We start from the raw sequence: 16,669 nt of genomic DNA, 5'->3' as shown, positions 1-16,669 counted from the left end.
AAGTCGAGAAGGGTGAGAAAACGGGCGAGACGGAACAGATGGCGTGTGCGCGCATGCGCGCGTACGTGCTCGTGTTTGTGTGAGGCAGGTGTGGGCGGCGCCTGTTTTGTCACTGGCTGAGGAATTCGGCGTGACGTCAGAGAGTAGATAAATTTGCCCTCCTTGCCTCTCACGCTCACATTTCTCCGCGCGGCGCCGAACGTCGATACAGCTCGCGTCACACACACACACAAAAAAGGAAGTCCCGAACCGAGACAGAAACTTTTTAAAGTCCACTTTTTGTTGTTGTTTTTTAAGTCGTCATCGAGCTCGAGTTGTGAAAAAAAAAAAAAAACAGCCACACGGAATATTAACAAACTCAACGAAACAATGAGTGACACAACAACAACGGAGACAACAATGGAGGTGAACGCGGAGGCCCGGCGGATTCTGGCCGTGTCCATAAGCAAGCTGTACGCCTCCCGGAGCCAGCGAGGCGGCCTGAGACTCCACCGGAGCCTCCTCCTCTCCCTGGTCATGCGCTCCGCCCGGGACATTTACCACTCGTCGGCGCCGCCGACCGAGGCCATGGACACCAGCCCGGAAGAGGCGGCTGAGCTCGACCTGGAGTCGGGCCCCGAGTCGGACGAGACCCCCGCCGAGTTGAGCCCGACGGCGGGGGGAGGTGCGTACCAGGAGCCGGAGGAAGAGGAGGAGGAGGAGGAGGGGGAGGAGGAGGGTGAGCCCGCCGAGGACAAAGAGAACCGGAGCCCGACGAGGCGCTCCAGGAAGCGGCGGGGCAAGACGGCGGCGGCGCCTCACTTCCTTCCCAGTAAGCGGGCGAGGCTGGAGCCCGGCGAGGAACGGCACGCCGCGTCGCCGCCGCCGCCGCCGCCGCCGCCGGCTTGCTGCCGAATGGGCCCCGCCGAGTCCCTCACGTCGCTCTCCCTGAACCGGGTCATACCGGCCTGCTGAGAAGGCGAGACAACGGAGAAGGCTCCACGGGACTTGGAGCGCTTGTTTTCCACCCCACACTTGTCAGCGGCTTTGAAGGGCCCACATCGACGGACGGTCCCGGGACGGGAAGGATCCCGGCCGGCCCGAGTAGAGCGAGCTCCTCGGGCGTGGAGGAGCGATCGGTCCGGGTCGAACGAGCGACCCAGTTGGCTGACTCTCCGCTGAGTCACACAACAACACCAGGACACGCAGTGACTCATTCGAGGAAGTGAGGACACTCACATGCACTGCTACTGTGGACCAACAACATGGTGCTACAAAAAAAAAAAAAAAAAGATTTATTTTTTTATTTATTTTTTTGTGTGTGTATTCATTGAAAATGACATCATATACCTCACATGTAAAGCTGCTTTTTTTTCTTTTTCTTTTTTGGTGGTGTTAATAATAAATGACTTTAAAGTGAACAAATAAGTTGACTCTGTAGTGGTGATTGTTGCCCAGACAGGAAGTTGGCAATATGGGTCAATCCCCAAGCGTGTCCGCCAACAGACGGCCTTCTCTAATCTGACACACTCGCGCGGTCACACCACTTCCTGTGGATTACAACAGAATTGTGAATCACATCCTCTGACACCCACATGCCAGCCAGACAATTCAGCAGGTACACCCGAGCCAACACTAAAGAGGTGCTTGTAATATTTTGAGTTTTTTTGCGGAAAGGTATTCAATGGAATCAGTTTTCTTTTAGGAGGACGAGTCACATTTTTGCAAAGACAGTTTTGTCATAAAAGTCACAGTTTTGCATAAAACATTACAAAAGTAACTCAGATTTTCCAAGAAAATGTTCCGAAAAATATCCAAATGTTTCTGTTGAGTGACAAAATCCCATTTTTGAGAATAAAGCAATTAAAATAAATTCTTTGAATTTGGTACAAAACACTCACTACAATAATGAAATAGTTTTGTCAAATAAAATTATCAAAAAGAGAAACATTTTAAAGTGACAGTGCTACCTTTAATATTGATAATCGTGATATCGTCATGTCGTGAGATAATTATCGTGAGGTAGCCAGAGGTTCCCATCTCTAACGTACGTGAGCGAAAATTGCACCGAGGCAAGCTGTCAGCGGCAATTATCGAACCTTCCACTACAATTCACTTACTTAAAGAGTCTCTCACTACCAACCAACTTCGTACAATCCCTGAAGCAATCGCCGATTTGCTCATTCAAATCAGTAAGTGCTCAAAATTGCACCTGATCAAGCCGTCGTAAACGAGCGCATTTGATTTGTTCTTCGCCCAGCGTGCTGCTTAAGCATGCTTGCAAGATTGTCCTGTGATGCGGATGCGGCGAGCAAGCGCACGCACGCACGCACACCAGGCGCCACGGTGACGTCCGGCGATTGCTAAATATAGAACAGCGGGAAGGAAGGAAGCTGAGGCTGAATTTTCAATCAGCAAAGGAAAAGACATTTTCTCGGTACTGATAGAAAAATCAAACCTGAATATTGTTTACATTACAGAAAACATAGACAAATTTTTTTTTTAAATATATGATTCATATTTCTTTAAGAACAACTGTGAGATCTAATAAACTTTCATTTAGATACACGCTTCGGCTATAAATAGATTAAAGTTATATTGACAACAATCATTGTTAAGAAATCAAAGAAAACGTTAACAAAAATGAGCAAGAAATTCTTCCAGGTATCTAAAATGGCCGCCACGTCCCACAATGCAAAGCGCAAAGCTGCGCTAGGAGTGGGCGGCCATTTTGTGCTATCAGGAACCAGAACGTAAACATTAGCCCAAAAGTCTTAAAACACAGCATTTTCTCATCATAAACTGTGTTTTCACTGACTTTTATATTGCATAGAATTACATTTTAACCATACAATGAAAAACAAAACAAAAATCATGTAACTCTGCATCTGGAATAGATTAACTGCATTTCCATTCACTTCAATGGCAAACTTCACCTTGGTTTGTGAACCTTCCAACGGCGTCACGGAACAAATAAAATTCATATCCTGAGGTATCACTTTATGTATTCTTGACTTATCTGTTTCCACAAAAGTGAACATTATTTGGGTGGAACAGCGTAAAACGCTTTCCTGACCACTAGATGGCGCACATTTTAATCTCAGCTCTTTGCCTGGACGATAGCGGCTAGGATGCAATATTTTCATACTACAAAATAAGCGGCTGTGTTTTATTTTAATTACAAACTTAATTTAAATACTCGACAAAGTGCAATTATTGGAGAAATTGCGTGGGAATGCTGAAAGTTGAATGCTAATAGCTGATTGCTAAGATTTGAATGCATGTGGAATGCTTATGAAGTAAATTGAGAGATGAATTATGAGATTATAACCTCCTGGTCAGTGGACAATGCACGTTACCAACCTAGAAATAATGATGTTATATGTATGGAAGTGGGCGTGGAAAGTGATATTTAGAAAAAAATTCAATGTCTGTCCCATTGAAAATGAATGGGGGAAAAGTTGATAATGAATGTTAAATTGTGCAAACGCTGTAAGTAATGTGGCATCAGACGATATATACCCCGGGAGGTGTGAATTTTTTAAGCTTGTTGAAATTTTAAAAATGTAAATTGGAAGTATGATGTGGGAGTTGTTACGCGGCAAAAAAAAAAAAAAAAAAGTGTGGAGAATAAAAATCACAATAACATATGTGGGAATGCTTCAGCATTCCCACAACTAGACCAAGTGCAATTTCTGGAGAAATTGTGTGGGAATGCTGAAAGTTGAATGCTAATAGCTGAATGCTAAGATTTGAATGCATGGGGAATGCATTGATAAATTGATAGATAAATTATGAAATTATAACTTCCTGGTTACTGGACAATGCACTTTACCAACTGTGCCACCGAGCAGTATCAGACACCTGGTAATGACTTAGACTATGTGAAGCATTCCCACAATTGATGTAAAATATTGTGGAGGAATATCTACCCCCCCCCCAATATGTGAAACAGTAAAAATAAAATAACACTTTGGTGGCATTTGGATTATTTTATTGTGTGATTTATTTACTCTCCAAATGTGTTCCTTGTGAATATATTATGTTGATATTCAAATAACAGCAACGTCCTCCCTTATAATTTGAGATTGTGTACCTAATGAAGTGGCATGGTGAGAAGAGAAGTACATTTGATGCACAGGAAGTGAGCGTTTGAAATTGGGGGGGGGGGCATCAGCATTTGTGAGCGCGTGTGCTCCTCTAAGTGCTGCTGACGAACACGAATGTGAACGTGGAAACGGTGTGTGTATGTATGTACGTGTGTGTGTGTGGCAGGCAGACAGGAAGTGATGCGCTGTTGCAACAGAATGTGTAGGAGGGGTTTATTTTGGGCGGCGTGTGTTTGTGAGTGGGTGGGCGACGGACGGACGGACGGACGGACAGATGTGAGGAGGATGGAAAGGAGGCGGGTGGCTGCGAGAGGGAGGAAGGAAGGCCAATAAAACGTGACAGGGGAGGGAGAGGGGTGTGGGTGGGGTGTGGGGGGGGTGGCGAGACTGTGCGTGCGTAAAAGTGCGCGTCTCGCTGGGAACATATCGCTGACGTAGCGGCGGACGCAGATGAGGAGGAGGAGGAAGCTATAGGTGGAGGCTGCTGATGATGCTGCCGTGTGAGGACGTTTTGGTTTTACAAAGGAGATGAAGGGGGGGGGGGGGGTGCACACTTATATTTGCATATTTACAGCTCATTTGACCTCCATAATTAGCTGCAATCGACAGTCAAAGTTTGTCTTAAAAGGATCTTTGGTAGAATGGCACAATGGCTTTTTTTTTTTTTTTTTTTTTTTTGGTGGGTCTCATAAGAAACATGCTTAGCAAATTTCATGTTGCGCTAAGTCGTGTGAATTTTAGTGTGACATTTTTAAACGCAGTCTCAGTTTTAGTCCAATTTTACGGAAGCGCATTGCATTCACTTGGGGAAAAAAAAAATCCTGTTTTTCTGACTATTTTTTTGGTGATACTGCTCGGTGGTAAAAAACATTGTCTATATCAACCAGGAGGTCATAATTTCTCAATTTATCTCTCAATTTATTTCATAATCATTCCACATGCATTCAAATCTTAGCATTCAGCTTTCAGCATTCCCACACAATTTCTCCAGAAATTGCACTTAGTCTTAGTATGTTAATTTATAACTATAATTTACTTTTTTTTTTTTTTTTTTTAATCCTTCACCGTGAATCCACTTCCTGTCTGTCGCATTTGTGTGCTGTGTGTGCACATGACAGATTAGCAGAGACGAGACTTTACCAAAATCATACAGTTTTCGCCTCGTTTTTGTTCATAAGCTAAAATGTCCATAGTTTTTATGAAGAATGCATACTGATTTATCCCCAATTATTGTTTATTCATGAGGGGTTTTAGTCTAGTCTAGTTTTAGTCCGATGGAAAAAATATGTGTTGATGAAATTATTTTTGTTTCGTTTTTGTTGATGAAATTAACACTAGCGCTAAGTAAAATAGAATCCTGGGGCTGAATCTTCAAGAACTTAATAGGAGCCAAAATGAAGTTAAAATGTGAATTTAAATGTAAACTTTTATTTATTTATTTAGCCTTTTGTTAGCTTGTATAATCATTCGTCTGATTTTGTTTGACTCGAGTGATTGTCGGGTTTGCACGAAGAAGCACACAAGCAGAGGCAGCAAGTGGTACAATGCATTCTCTCTGGTTTTATTCGGCGTCGTTAGGAAGAGTCGCGTTTGGAAATTACAAAATGCACTGCAGGTATAGAAACAGCAGAGAAAGATCCAGAACCCAAACAGAGAAAAAAAAAGATGGCAGGCGGGAAAATAAGATGGAGAGAGAGAGAGAGAAAGCACGGGAGAAGAAGAGGAACGGAGAAGAAAAAGAAGGGATTTCATTAGCCGGGGAAAAAACAAAAACAAAACATTACCAGATTCAAGTTCAGGCAGCTTTTCACTCTCCACATTTTTTCATATTTTGATGATTGTTCAAGTGTTCTGGTTGTTCCCCCGGGTGAATTAACAAACATTCTTTGAGCTCATCACTAATGTCTTCTTTTTTTTTTCTTTTTCTTTTTTTTTTTTTCTTTTAAAATTTTTTTTTCCCATTTATTTTTTTTGGGTCCATTTTTAAAAATATTTTCATTTTTTATTGACTTTTCTATTTTAAAAAATAGAAGGAAATAAAGAAACACGTTGCTCTTATAAACATCTATTTTTTATTTACACATATATATATATATATATATATATATATATATATATGTATGTATTTATGTATGTATTTATGTATGTATACATATATTTACTATATATATTTTTTGATTGATGTTCATATATATATATATATATATATATATATATATATATATATATATATATATATATATATATATATATATATATATATATATATATATATGTATGTATAATATATATATCATTTCTTTTTTTTGTAATTCCTGAAGTTTACCCCACAAAGTGGCATGCACGTTGCACATGCAAAATCTGTAATTAATTAAAGACGATCTCTTTTTAGTTTCAAATTGCCATGGATGCTTTTTCTTTTTTTCTTTTTTGGCATCAACAACTTGCTGAGTGAGCTTCTATTGTGGCACTGCTTCGGGCTTTACTGGATCCATTAGTTGCCATGGTGATGGGACGGATGGATGGATGGATGGATGGATGGAAATGTGGGTATAGACGGATACAAGTTGCTTCTTTGTTTTTTATCAATTTTTTTGAATGAAAACTTTTTGCTCAACGAAATTCCGTCAATTTAAGTCCTCCTTGTTATGTTCCTCTGGGTCAAATTGACCCATTTGCAAGTTTAAATCCCACAATTAAAAAAAAAAAAAAAAAAAAAAAAAAAAAAGTGTTGTGGGTCAAATTGATCTACTGTCAAATTCAAAATATTGAAATTTAAAAAATTATCAGAACACAACCCTTTTAAACATTAACAATGCAAGGAAAAATAATTACATAAATAAATAAATAAATAAATAAATAAATAAATAATGTCACAATGACCCAATTAGCAAGTTCAATATGCAACAAGGAAAAAAAATCAACTTAAAAAATACAAAACATAAATTCAAGTTATGTTGAGGACAAATTAACATCATAAACTCAAGATTTATTTTTTTTGTATAAAATAACTGATTTATTTTCGCTTCTTTCTTTTTTTTAGTTTGTATTCGATATTTTAGTAAATGCTTTAGGTATTATATATTGATAAATGGCTAAAAGTGTTGCATAAAATGATTCAATGTTTATGTACTAAATACTGATTGTCTTTTTTTTTTTTTTTTTTTTTGAAGTGGTCAAATATGCAGCGGGTCAAAATGACCCATGGACATTTTTGGACAAACTATAAGAATTCAATCGGCCTGAATGACGTCACCGCACGGACCTTGTACTGCAACAACACTGCAGCTAAAGACCACCCCTGTGTGGCCGTGACTGGTACTGCATGTGTGGGATTTTATTTATTTTTTACTTTGGATGAGAAGCAAGACGAGGACAGACAGACGTCATTGATCTGCATTGATCAACTTTTATGCTTCAAAGTGTACATGACAATTTACAGAATGGGAGGTGGGGTTGGGGGAGTGTCAGTGAAGGGCACACACAACTTTTGAGCATCAATTTGTTTGTTGTATTTAGTTTCAAATCAGAATTAAAGGTGGGAAAAAAAAAAAAAAAAAAAAATTGAAAAAACAAACAAGTAAAATAAAACTATGATTGCATAAATTCACAAATCCACAAATATTTTTTAAAATAAATTAATGTTAAAAAAATACATTTCCCAAAAACTATATCTAAAAAAGATATTGATAATTTAAATGAATCAACAATTGAAATCAAAATAAATAAAATATACACAAATAAAATATATGTGCCGAGTTGAATACTGAAATTTTAGTACTTTAAAGGTGCACTAATAAAAGCTGCACTTTTCAATACTGTTTTCACTGCATTAACAAGAGGATTTAAATCACTTTTAATTTTTCAAAATGGACTGTTTCTAAATGTATTATTTTAAATAACATCAATTCAGCTGCTCAAATATGACACAAAAAAAACACACACACACACATACACATACACAGTCAACATGAATGCCTTCATGTGGTTGACAAATGGCGTTGATGACATCATAACCATGGTGTGATGACATCATGTGGTGATGACTCGGGCCTTGACCGACCATGGATTTCGCGATAACGATGCCGATCCGGACATTTGACAGAATAACATTTACGATTAACTGATTAATCAGCAGATTAATTGTGGGAATGCTGAAGCATTCCCACATACGTTGTGATTTTTATTCTCTACACTTTTTCTTTTTTTTTTTGCCGCGTAACAACTCCCACATAATACTTCCAATTTACACTGTTCAAATTTCAACTAGTTTAAAAAAATATATCACACCTCCCGGGGTATATATATCGTCTGATTCCACATTACTTAAAAGTATTTGCACAATTTAACTTGTAATAGCAACTTTTCTCCATTCATTTTCAACGGGACAGACACTGAACTTTTTCTAATTATCACTTTCCACGCCCACTTCCATAGATACAACTTATCATAATTACCAGGTGTCTTACACTGCTCGGTAGCACAGTTGGTAAAGTGCATTGTCCAGTAACCAGGAAGTTATAATTTCATAATTTATCCCTCGATTTACTTCATAAGCGTTCCACATTTATGAAAATCTTAGCATTCAGCGTTCAGCATTCCCACGTAATTTCTACAGAAATTGCACTTTAGTCTAGTTCAGATTTTTATTCTCCTCACTTTTTTTTTTTTGCCGAAAAACAACTCCCACATAATATTTACGATTTACACTGTTCAAATTTCAACTTGCTTCAAAAATTCATGCCTTCTGGGGTATATATATCGTCTGATTCCATGTTACTAATAGTACTCGCACAAATTGATGTTAAATATCAACTTTTCCCGATTCATTTTCAATGGGACTAACATTGAACTTTTTCTAAGTTCCACTTTCCACGCCCACTTCCATACATATATACAACTGATCATCATTACCAGCTCTGTGACACTGCTCAGTTGTTTTTATTCATTTATCTTTCAACTTCTATTAAAACTTAGTAATTTTCACATAATTTATCTTTCAATTTACTTCATAAGCATTCAGCTATTAGCATTCAGCTTTCAGCATTCCTACACAATTTCTCCAGAAATTGCACTTACTCTAGTTTTAAATCCATGTTTCATCAGACCAGTTATGAAAAGTTCCTTAGTGCTACTTTATGGATTGCCAAAAGTTTCTCTAGCACGCAACTTGAGACGAGATATTTTGCAACATACTTGCCAACCCTCCCGTATTCTCGTATTCTGCTACTTCCTCCCAGCTGCACATTTTTACCTTGTTGTGAAAATACTGTTTTGGCAGTATTAGCCCATGGGATTAGGCGTGATAATCATAAACAAAAATATCACTTTCCACGCCCACTTCCATACAAACAACTGATCATCATTAGCAGCTCTGTGATACTGCGCACTTCTTTTTATTCATTTATCTTTCAACTTCCGTTAAAACTTTGTCATTTTCACAGAATTTGCCTTTCAATTTACTTCATAAGCCTTCAGCTGTTGGCATTCCGTTTTCAGCATTCCCACGCAATTTCTCCAGAAATTGCACTTAGTCTAGTTTACAAAAATAGTCAGTGACTAAATCTAAGTCTTTTTGGTCCCTTGACGCTAACAACTCAGATATGAATTACAGAATGAATGAATGAATTACATGTCTTTGAACATAATTTGTTTAACTTTACTAGATAGACAAAAAATAGGCAAAAATTCTCAGATTTTTTTTTTTTGCCAATTTTTTATTATTATTATTTTTTTTAATCACGAGTCAAATGGCCGGCCAATTACTATGTCGGGCCCTAGTGATGACATCATGGCGGTGATGATATCCAAGCATGAGGTGATGTGTGGCGCTCCAGTGCCATTTTGCGTGAAATTACTGCCGATCCCTCCCCTTAACGCCCGGAAAAATACCCGCTGCGCCCGAGACCTTCCGTGCCCCCCCGAACCTCTCCCCAACACGCACACGCATGCAAACATCTAGCGCTGTACACGAGGGGGGCGGGGGGGACCACCGCAATGTGTGGATTGAGCTACATAAGAACGACTTTTTGGCAGCACTTCAACTGTACAAGAAAATTCACGCGATGTTGCAAAGAGCCCTTGAGTTGCGCGTTTGTCCACACGCCGCTGACCCGCAATGCCGCACGCGCCAAAACCCGATTCAACAACAAAGGGGAGACGCTTCCAGCTGCGCTTCTTAAACGTTTTGGGTCCTGGGAGCAAAAAAATAACTAAAAAATAAAAAAAATCCCAACACCAATTAACTCATTCACTCCCAGACATTTTCATGTTCTATTGCTATAAAAACGTGGAAACTACCAAAATAAAGATTAAAGTCTGTTCTTTCATCAGAAAAAAAGTGCATTTGTATCTGTTTTTACATTTTGCAGCAATTAGCATTAGAATTAGCTAAGTTTCATCATTATTCACAAACTTGTTGAAAATACTGGGAAAAAGAGCTTGTTGCAACATGGCCCTGGCTGATCTCTTATACTTTGCTGCCACCTGCTGGCCATTTTTTTCTTTTTTTTTTCTATAACTACCATTTCTTTAAGCGACCTCTTCAGGTCAGAAACTGCATCAACGCCTTCATAATGCTCGAGCATACAAAAACCTAAAACAAAAAACGTATAAACACGTTTTTGGGAGTGAATGAGTTAAACATAACTTCTGTACAGTGCTACCTTAACTTAGAAATGTACACACATTACTTCTGTTTGAGTACACTGTCAGAAAAAAAGATACGGTAGTAGTCCATTTTTGGTGTCCAAAGTACAACATTTTTGTGATGTGCTATACAAGGGTCACAATTGAACCCCTATTTTTTATTATTATTTTAACTGTATTTGAGCCTCGCATTTAAGTTTAAAAAAACGTCCTCTGTAGTGGACATATCATAGCTTAAAAATAAAAACTTTTTTTTTCTCAAAAATTTCTTTTGCAGTAATCCAGTTATTTCACAAAGACTGGGGAATATTAAAATAAACATGATTGGACAATATTTTTTTTTCGTGGTAGTCAGGAGGATATAAGGGTACAAAGAAGTGCCAGGCCTATGTAATTCCATTTCAAAAGAGCCCGCTGTTGTTTGGAACGCATTTTAAAGAAATAAAGTAGGAGCAATATTCTAGACCAGGGATGGACAATTTACTGCATTTTCAATGAATTATCAACGGTTCTTGGGGCTGCTCTTCGGTTCACAAGATTTCTGTCATAAGGTCATTAATTGATGTCATTTAATCTACAGTTAATTTGATGTGTCTTAAAAAAAGCATTCTTCCTCTCTAATCGAGATGATTTGCTACGAAGTGATGTCTGGTCAAAAGTGTCATGACAACTTAAAACTGTACTACTCGATTCTTATGATACCCATGGACACTTAAAGGTAAAAATTTAGCACCTTTTTTTTTTCTGACAGTGCAACCTGTGCTGTGTTACGAGCCAAATTCAGATTTGTAGTGTGCATCTCACATCTCTGCATTCCGGGCTCAGTCACAGAACACATTAAAATTCTTAAGTCAAGGTATCACTGTACCTATCATGTGTACCTCTAAATGCCATCGCATTAAAAAGTTGCCAATATTCCAGAAAAAAAAAACTTGAAAACGTGAAAATGAATATAATTTTAGAGAAAAAAAAAAAAGGTGTAACGTTAAAACACTAGAGTCTTGTTTTTTCAAGAACAAATACTTTGTTGGGATGAAAAGTTGTAATCTTGTGAGAATGCGGATTTTTATTGGAACCTAATCTTCGTTATTTGTTGAAAGACGCGTCTATTTGCTGTTTATGTGCTCAGGGCAAAGCCCTGTCTGACATAGAAGTAGTGCTTTGGTGCCATGTTATCTTATTGACAAGGAGCTACGTTCAAGTGAGGGGAGGAGCTTCTATATTAGAAAGGACAAAGTCCCTTCAAATAGAAAAGTGTTGCTTTGCCGCCATCTTGTGGCACTCATGGGAAATTATAAACCTCTTTGTTGGTGTCAATTCGGGGGTAGGATTTGCATTTTCATTGTGGAGGGACCCTAAGCTAAGGGATTGCACCCTTGCCCTGGACACCTTCCAGAGCGGTACCTTTCGCTTCCATGTCAAGCGACAGCCGTGTCGCCCCCTCTTGGGCTGAGCGTCGGTACCACCGTAAGAGAGCGAAGTGGCACTTTTAAGGCGTAGTGTTATTAATCTTTGCCAATACAGCGGGCGGTGGGGGGGCCGGGAGGGTACGGGCGGCGGATGACTAACGTGACTCGGATACAGAAGGCACTGCGGCTCTGTCGGGGTCCAGGAGTCTGGGGGAAATAACTGCAGACAGGGTTCCAGTTTGTGCCCTTTTCACTTCCTGCCAAACAACAGCAAAAATCTAGCAAGTCTGTGCTCTACTCGTAGGCCTTGGATGAAACACATGTGGTGCTGAAAGGGCGGGAGGCAACAGATGCAGGGGTTTCTCGCAGTGGGGCAAGTGTGCAAGTGGTTCCGTCAGGGATCCGGGTCTTACAGTTCCTGCGGAAACCAATACGGACACTCATGAGGTCTGCATAGAGTCAAAAAACGTGGAATTTGGGGTAGATCGAGGATCTGCAAGAGTGCAAGTTCAAGAGCGGCAACCAATTCAAAAACGCTATGGAGAACTACGGCTATAGTTATCATACCTAAATTCAGGAGATCATCTACAGTTGCCGATAATCTGGTTCTAGATGGATTCTATATAAACCAGGACCAAAAGAAGGGCGTCTGGTTAACACCTTGTCCAAGGTTAGTCTGAATGAAAGCCGAGTGGCGACATAAACAGGCTTTTGAATACTGACGCCGGTTTTTGGCAGAGGGGAACTCGGCTGTGCTACAACCTCGCAGGGTAGCTGGTACCTAGTCCAGACCTGAGAGAAGGGCTTGGGCTGAGGAGGTCACTGTTGGCACAGGGGGGACCAGAAATGGTCTACGTGTCCTTACAGGGGGAAGGGGACTGAAGCAGAGGTCTAAATCGGGCAGTTGTGCTGCTCAGTTCGCCAACAACGCTACAAAAAAATGAAAAAAATCAGAGGGCCGCGAGCCTCATCAATCATTCAACACCATTTACAACCGTTTTCGTCTTTGGGTGCAAGTAAGACGAGAACCAAAAGAAGTCCCTGACCTCCCCCCTGAGCCACCCGGGGACCCGGGATCGTCAGCGTAAGGCAGGGGTGTCCAAACTATGACCTGGGGTCACTTGTGACCCACCATCCATATTTTTTTTTTGTGGCCCGCGTCCTTGACTAAAATTCACAATTGTTGTTTGTCGGCATTGTAATACTTTATTTACTCCACTGAGCGGCAAGGCTGAAGACCCGGAAGTAGGATTCATTCTCATCTCACTAACTTGTTTTCCACCAGTCACACATCACTAAAATGGAAAGAAAATGTCTATTCACAATGGAATGAAGAATTCAGTTTTCTCACGATTGTTTGTCCGACTTGCTGCCCTAGATCGCTCTCGTTTTGGTTCTGAATGTGGAGAATGCTGCTGCTCACTATCCAGAAAAGTGCTTGAGGTTTTGCTTCATCACCAGACAGTTTTACAAAGTAAATACATCATTTTTTTCCACTTGCCGACCTACATTGATGGATTGTTTTTGGGGTGATGAATAAATTCAATGTCGACAATGTCAAAGAGGCCCTTGCGGCTATTGATTTTTCTTTTGTTTGTGGCCCTTGCAAGAAAAGGTTTGGACACCCCTGACTTCAAGGATGTAAACAAGCTGGACTTGGCATACTTGAAGGGATAACAAAGAACGCGACGACAACTCTACAGCGACAGCGCTAACAATCATCAACATCATTGTCATTCTGCATGGACATTTTTATCAAGACTATCATCATGAACAATACTAAATACCGGGCGGTAGAAGTTCGCTTCCCTCTGATTCGTTTCTCTCTTGGCAAAACCCTCGAAAATCCCAGACCCACCCTCATCGTCCCCAAATAAACGCCAACCGGCAATCGTCAAAGATAGAAACAGTCAAAGAGGGAAGAGAGCTTCGTTTTGTAAACGTAAATGCAAAGTTTCCCGGAAAGCCCCGCCCCCACCCCCAAGGTTCCAAAACATGGGGTTCGGTTTCCTCTCTAGTATGTGTTGAATCAATCATGCAGGTTTCCATCCAAAAAAGGTCAAAGGAGAGAACACAAACAGAAGAACCGAGCTTCCAATGTCCAAGAAGAACAAGAAGTAATCAAGAGAAGAAATACTGAAGAAATTAGTCTGTCCTTTCTTTACTCTTCTCCGCCCTTTCCGACACGTGATGTCACTTCCTGTCAGGCTATGCCTGGGTGGGGCTTACACAAAGCTTAGCATCCCCCGTCACCAGACAGGAAGTGATGTCATACCAGCACGGAAAGAGTCTGTAACAGTAAACAGAGATGATAAAACTCATCAAATATCAGCCAGCGCTGGGATTGGCTGGTTTTTGCAGAATAGGCGGAGCTTCCTGGTTCTGTCCTTGGAAAAAAAAAAAAGTTCAAGATCAAGTGGTTTTTCTCCCTTTTTTTCTCCTCATGTAAAAGTTTTGTTCTTGAGTGTGATTTTTCCTGGAGGCAAAGCTTGGCATGTAAGAGTCTGGTTGGGGAGAGGGGAAGGGCCTGGCCTGGCTTTTCAGGAACTCGTGTCCCTTAAAAACGTGAGTGGAAGCAGCAGAGCCCACTTGGAGTTCCCAGAAGCAGACTGGCCAGCGAGTCACCTGAAGAAGAAGAAGGATTCAGCCATTGGCGACCAGCAGTTTCGGTTTCAGAAACCATGACTATTCATCAGGACCCTTTGTTAAAACCACATGCCCACGCTTTCTGCCGGCAGCTCGGCTTTCTGGCAGAGGATTCTGGGGAGCGTAGTACTGGTGGCCTAAGCCGTCTTCCATTTGTCAGTCTACTTGAAGCACCGTCGACCCCTTGTCTCTGCCCCGCACTCTCGTTCACAGAGTTCAGGGGCTGAAGGCTGGGTCCTCGGGAGGATGTCTGGACCCCCCACCCCACCCCCATCAAGTCTACATATGCAAGGCCAGAACCCTGGAGGTTGCTGTTCTCCTCCTATCGTTTCCGCCATAATCCGGTTGCTAGCACCAGTCATCCTCATCTGTCTCGCTGTAAGGTTCATGCAGGCCTTTGCGGGGTCCGCGGGAATGCGGGGGCCGGTGGTGCGGGTGAGGCGCCCCGGGCGGCCCTCTTCGATGCGGAGAAGGCGAGGACGAGCGGTAGCCATTGGGCACACGCCGAGGATGCGGGTGAGGGGGCGGCGGAGGGGGCCCGTGGCGAGCAGTCCTAGGCGAGTGGGGGTGCGGGTGGGGGTTGCAAGCGTGCGGGTGGGGGTTGCCGTGGGAAAGGCTTTGCTCATACGCGGGGGGCTCGTGGTGCCGCTCATACTCGTAGTCGCGCTCATAGAAGGGCCCATCTCCCTCCAGGCTGTCAACTAGCGGAGGTCCGCTCCAGCGGCTTCGGTGCGGGGAGCGCGGTGAACCTTGCATGGGTGAGCGGGGGGACTGGTGCCTGGGGGAGCGGGGTGATCCATGCCTGGACGATGAGCCCCCATGATGGGGAGAGGCTTGACGGGACGGCGGCCGGTGGTGGTAGCCCCTGTCGTGATCTGGCGGGGAGAAGTGTCGTGGGGAAGGCGAGCGCAGGCGGCCTGGACCCGGGGGGCCATAGCTCGGCTTGCGGACGGCAGGGGAGTAGGTGACGTGAGGACGGGGGACGGCGGGGGTCTGCGGCAGCTGGCGACGGCCTCTCCGCGGGGTGCTGGTCCCCGAGGTCGAGGGGACGGGGCTGCCGCTCACCGAACTACTGCCCTACAGCAAAATGTAAACAAGGAAAATCAAAACGCACCACAACAAGAAGAGAGACCAGAGTGGAGCGGAGTGGGTAGGTAAGAGTGGGGGGGGGGCGGCAGATGAGGCAGATCGGTAGATTGGTCAAAAACAGAGATGAGGCAAAGAAGTCACACCAAGAAGCGACGACACGTTGAAGGGAAATGGACAGAGAGAAAGAGTGACAAAGCAAAAAGCAAAAAGAGAAATTGACATCTATAAGTGGGTGAAGAAAATTCACTGCATCACAGCTGCGGGACCTCAATGCAAGACGACGGATCAATGGACCAATTCAGAGCTGGGTGCAAGCCATTCACATCAATAAGTCCGAGGTGGGCATTCCGTCAATATTGACAGAAGGTCCGTCAATCCGTCAACGACGGACGCTCATTTTGTGGACGATTGCTGATTGACGGGAAACTTCGAAAAATTGACGAAATAAACATTGCCAGAAGGGGTTATTCGTCTGTCAGTGTCATTGGCAATCTGTCAATAAATTCGGTTTAAATATTGACAGATTGACGATGACAAACGGGCGACCTGACTGTTGACGATTGCCAAATGACCGATGCTCAAAATTCATTGACACGCCCACCTCTGCCATTTTTTTATGATCCTCATTGGGGTCGCAGGGTAGGTGGAGCATATCTAAGCTGACTGTGGGCAACAGCTAGGTTACACCCTGGACTGTTCACTAGTCAATGGTAGGGCACACAGGTCCAGCGACCCCTTACAGGGGAGAAATTTGAAGTCTGGCAAACCTGCTAACCATACCGTGTCTGT

General features: G+C 42.2%; 2 protein-coding genes across 10 annotated transcripts in view; one reads left to right on the top strand and one right to left on the bottom strand.

Annotated features, from left to right (window-relative positions):
* The first annotated feature begins 168 nt into the window (after window positions 1–168).
* Window positions 169–1,407, top strand: ier2b (immediate early response 2b). The gene has a single exon (XM_077525384.1). The coding sequence runs from the start codon at window positions 370–372 to the stop codon at window positions 952–954; it is 585 nt and encodes a 194-aa protein (XP_077381510.1). The 5' UTR covers window positions 169–369; the 3' UTR covers window positions 955–1,407.
* A 9,845-nt stretch (window positions 1,408–11,252) lies between these two features.
* The window catches only part of cacna1ab (calcium channel, voltage-dependent, P/Q type, alpha 1A subunit, b), a 108,528-nt gene continuing 103,111 nt past the window's right edge, over window positions 11,253–16,669 (bottom strand). For 8 of the 9 annotated variants that reach the window (XM_077524920.1, XM_077524921.1, XM_077524919.1 and 5 more), the window contains one exon: window positions 11,253–15,868. In XM_077524920.1, the coding sequence (XP_077381046.1) occupies window positions 15,140–15,868 (729 nt within the window). In that variant the 3' untranslated portion in view covers window positions 11,253–15,139. The remainder of the gene's footprint in view (window positions 15,869–16,669) is intronic. The other variant, XM_077524927.1, reaches the window with a different exon arrangement.

Source organism: Festucalex cinctus, chromosome 6 (genome assembly GCF_051991245.1).
Source record: "Festucalex cinctus isolate MCC-2025b chromosome 6, RoL_Fcin_1.0, whole genome shotgun sequence".
NCBI lineage: Eukaryota > Metazoa > Chordata > Actinopteri > Syngnathiformes > Syngnathidae > Festucalex > Festucalex cinctus.
This window is presented reverse-complemented; position numbering and strand designations above follow the sequence as displayed.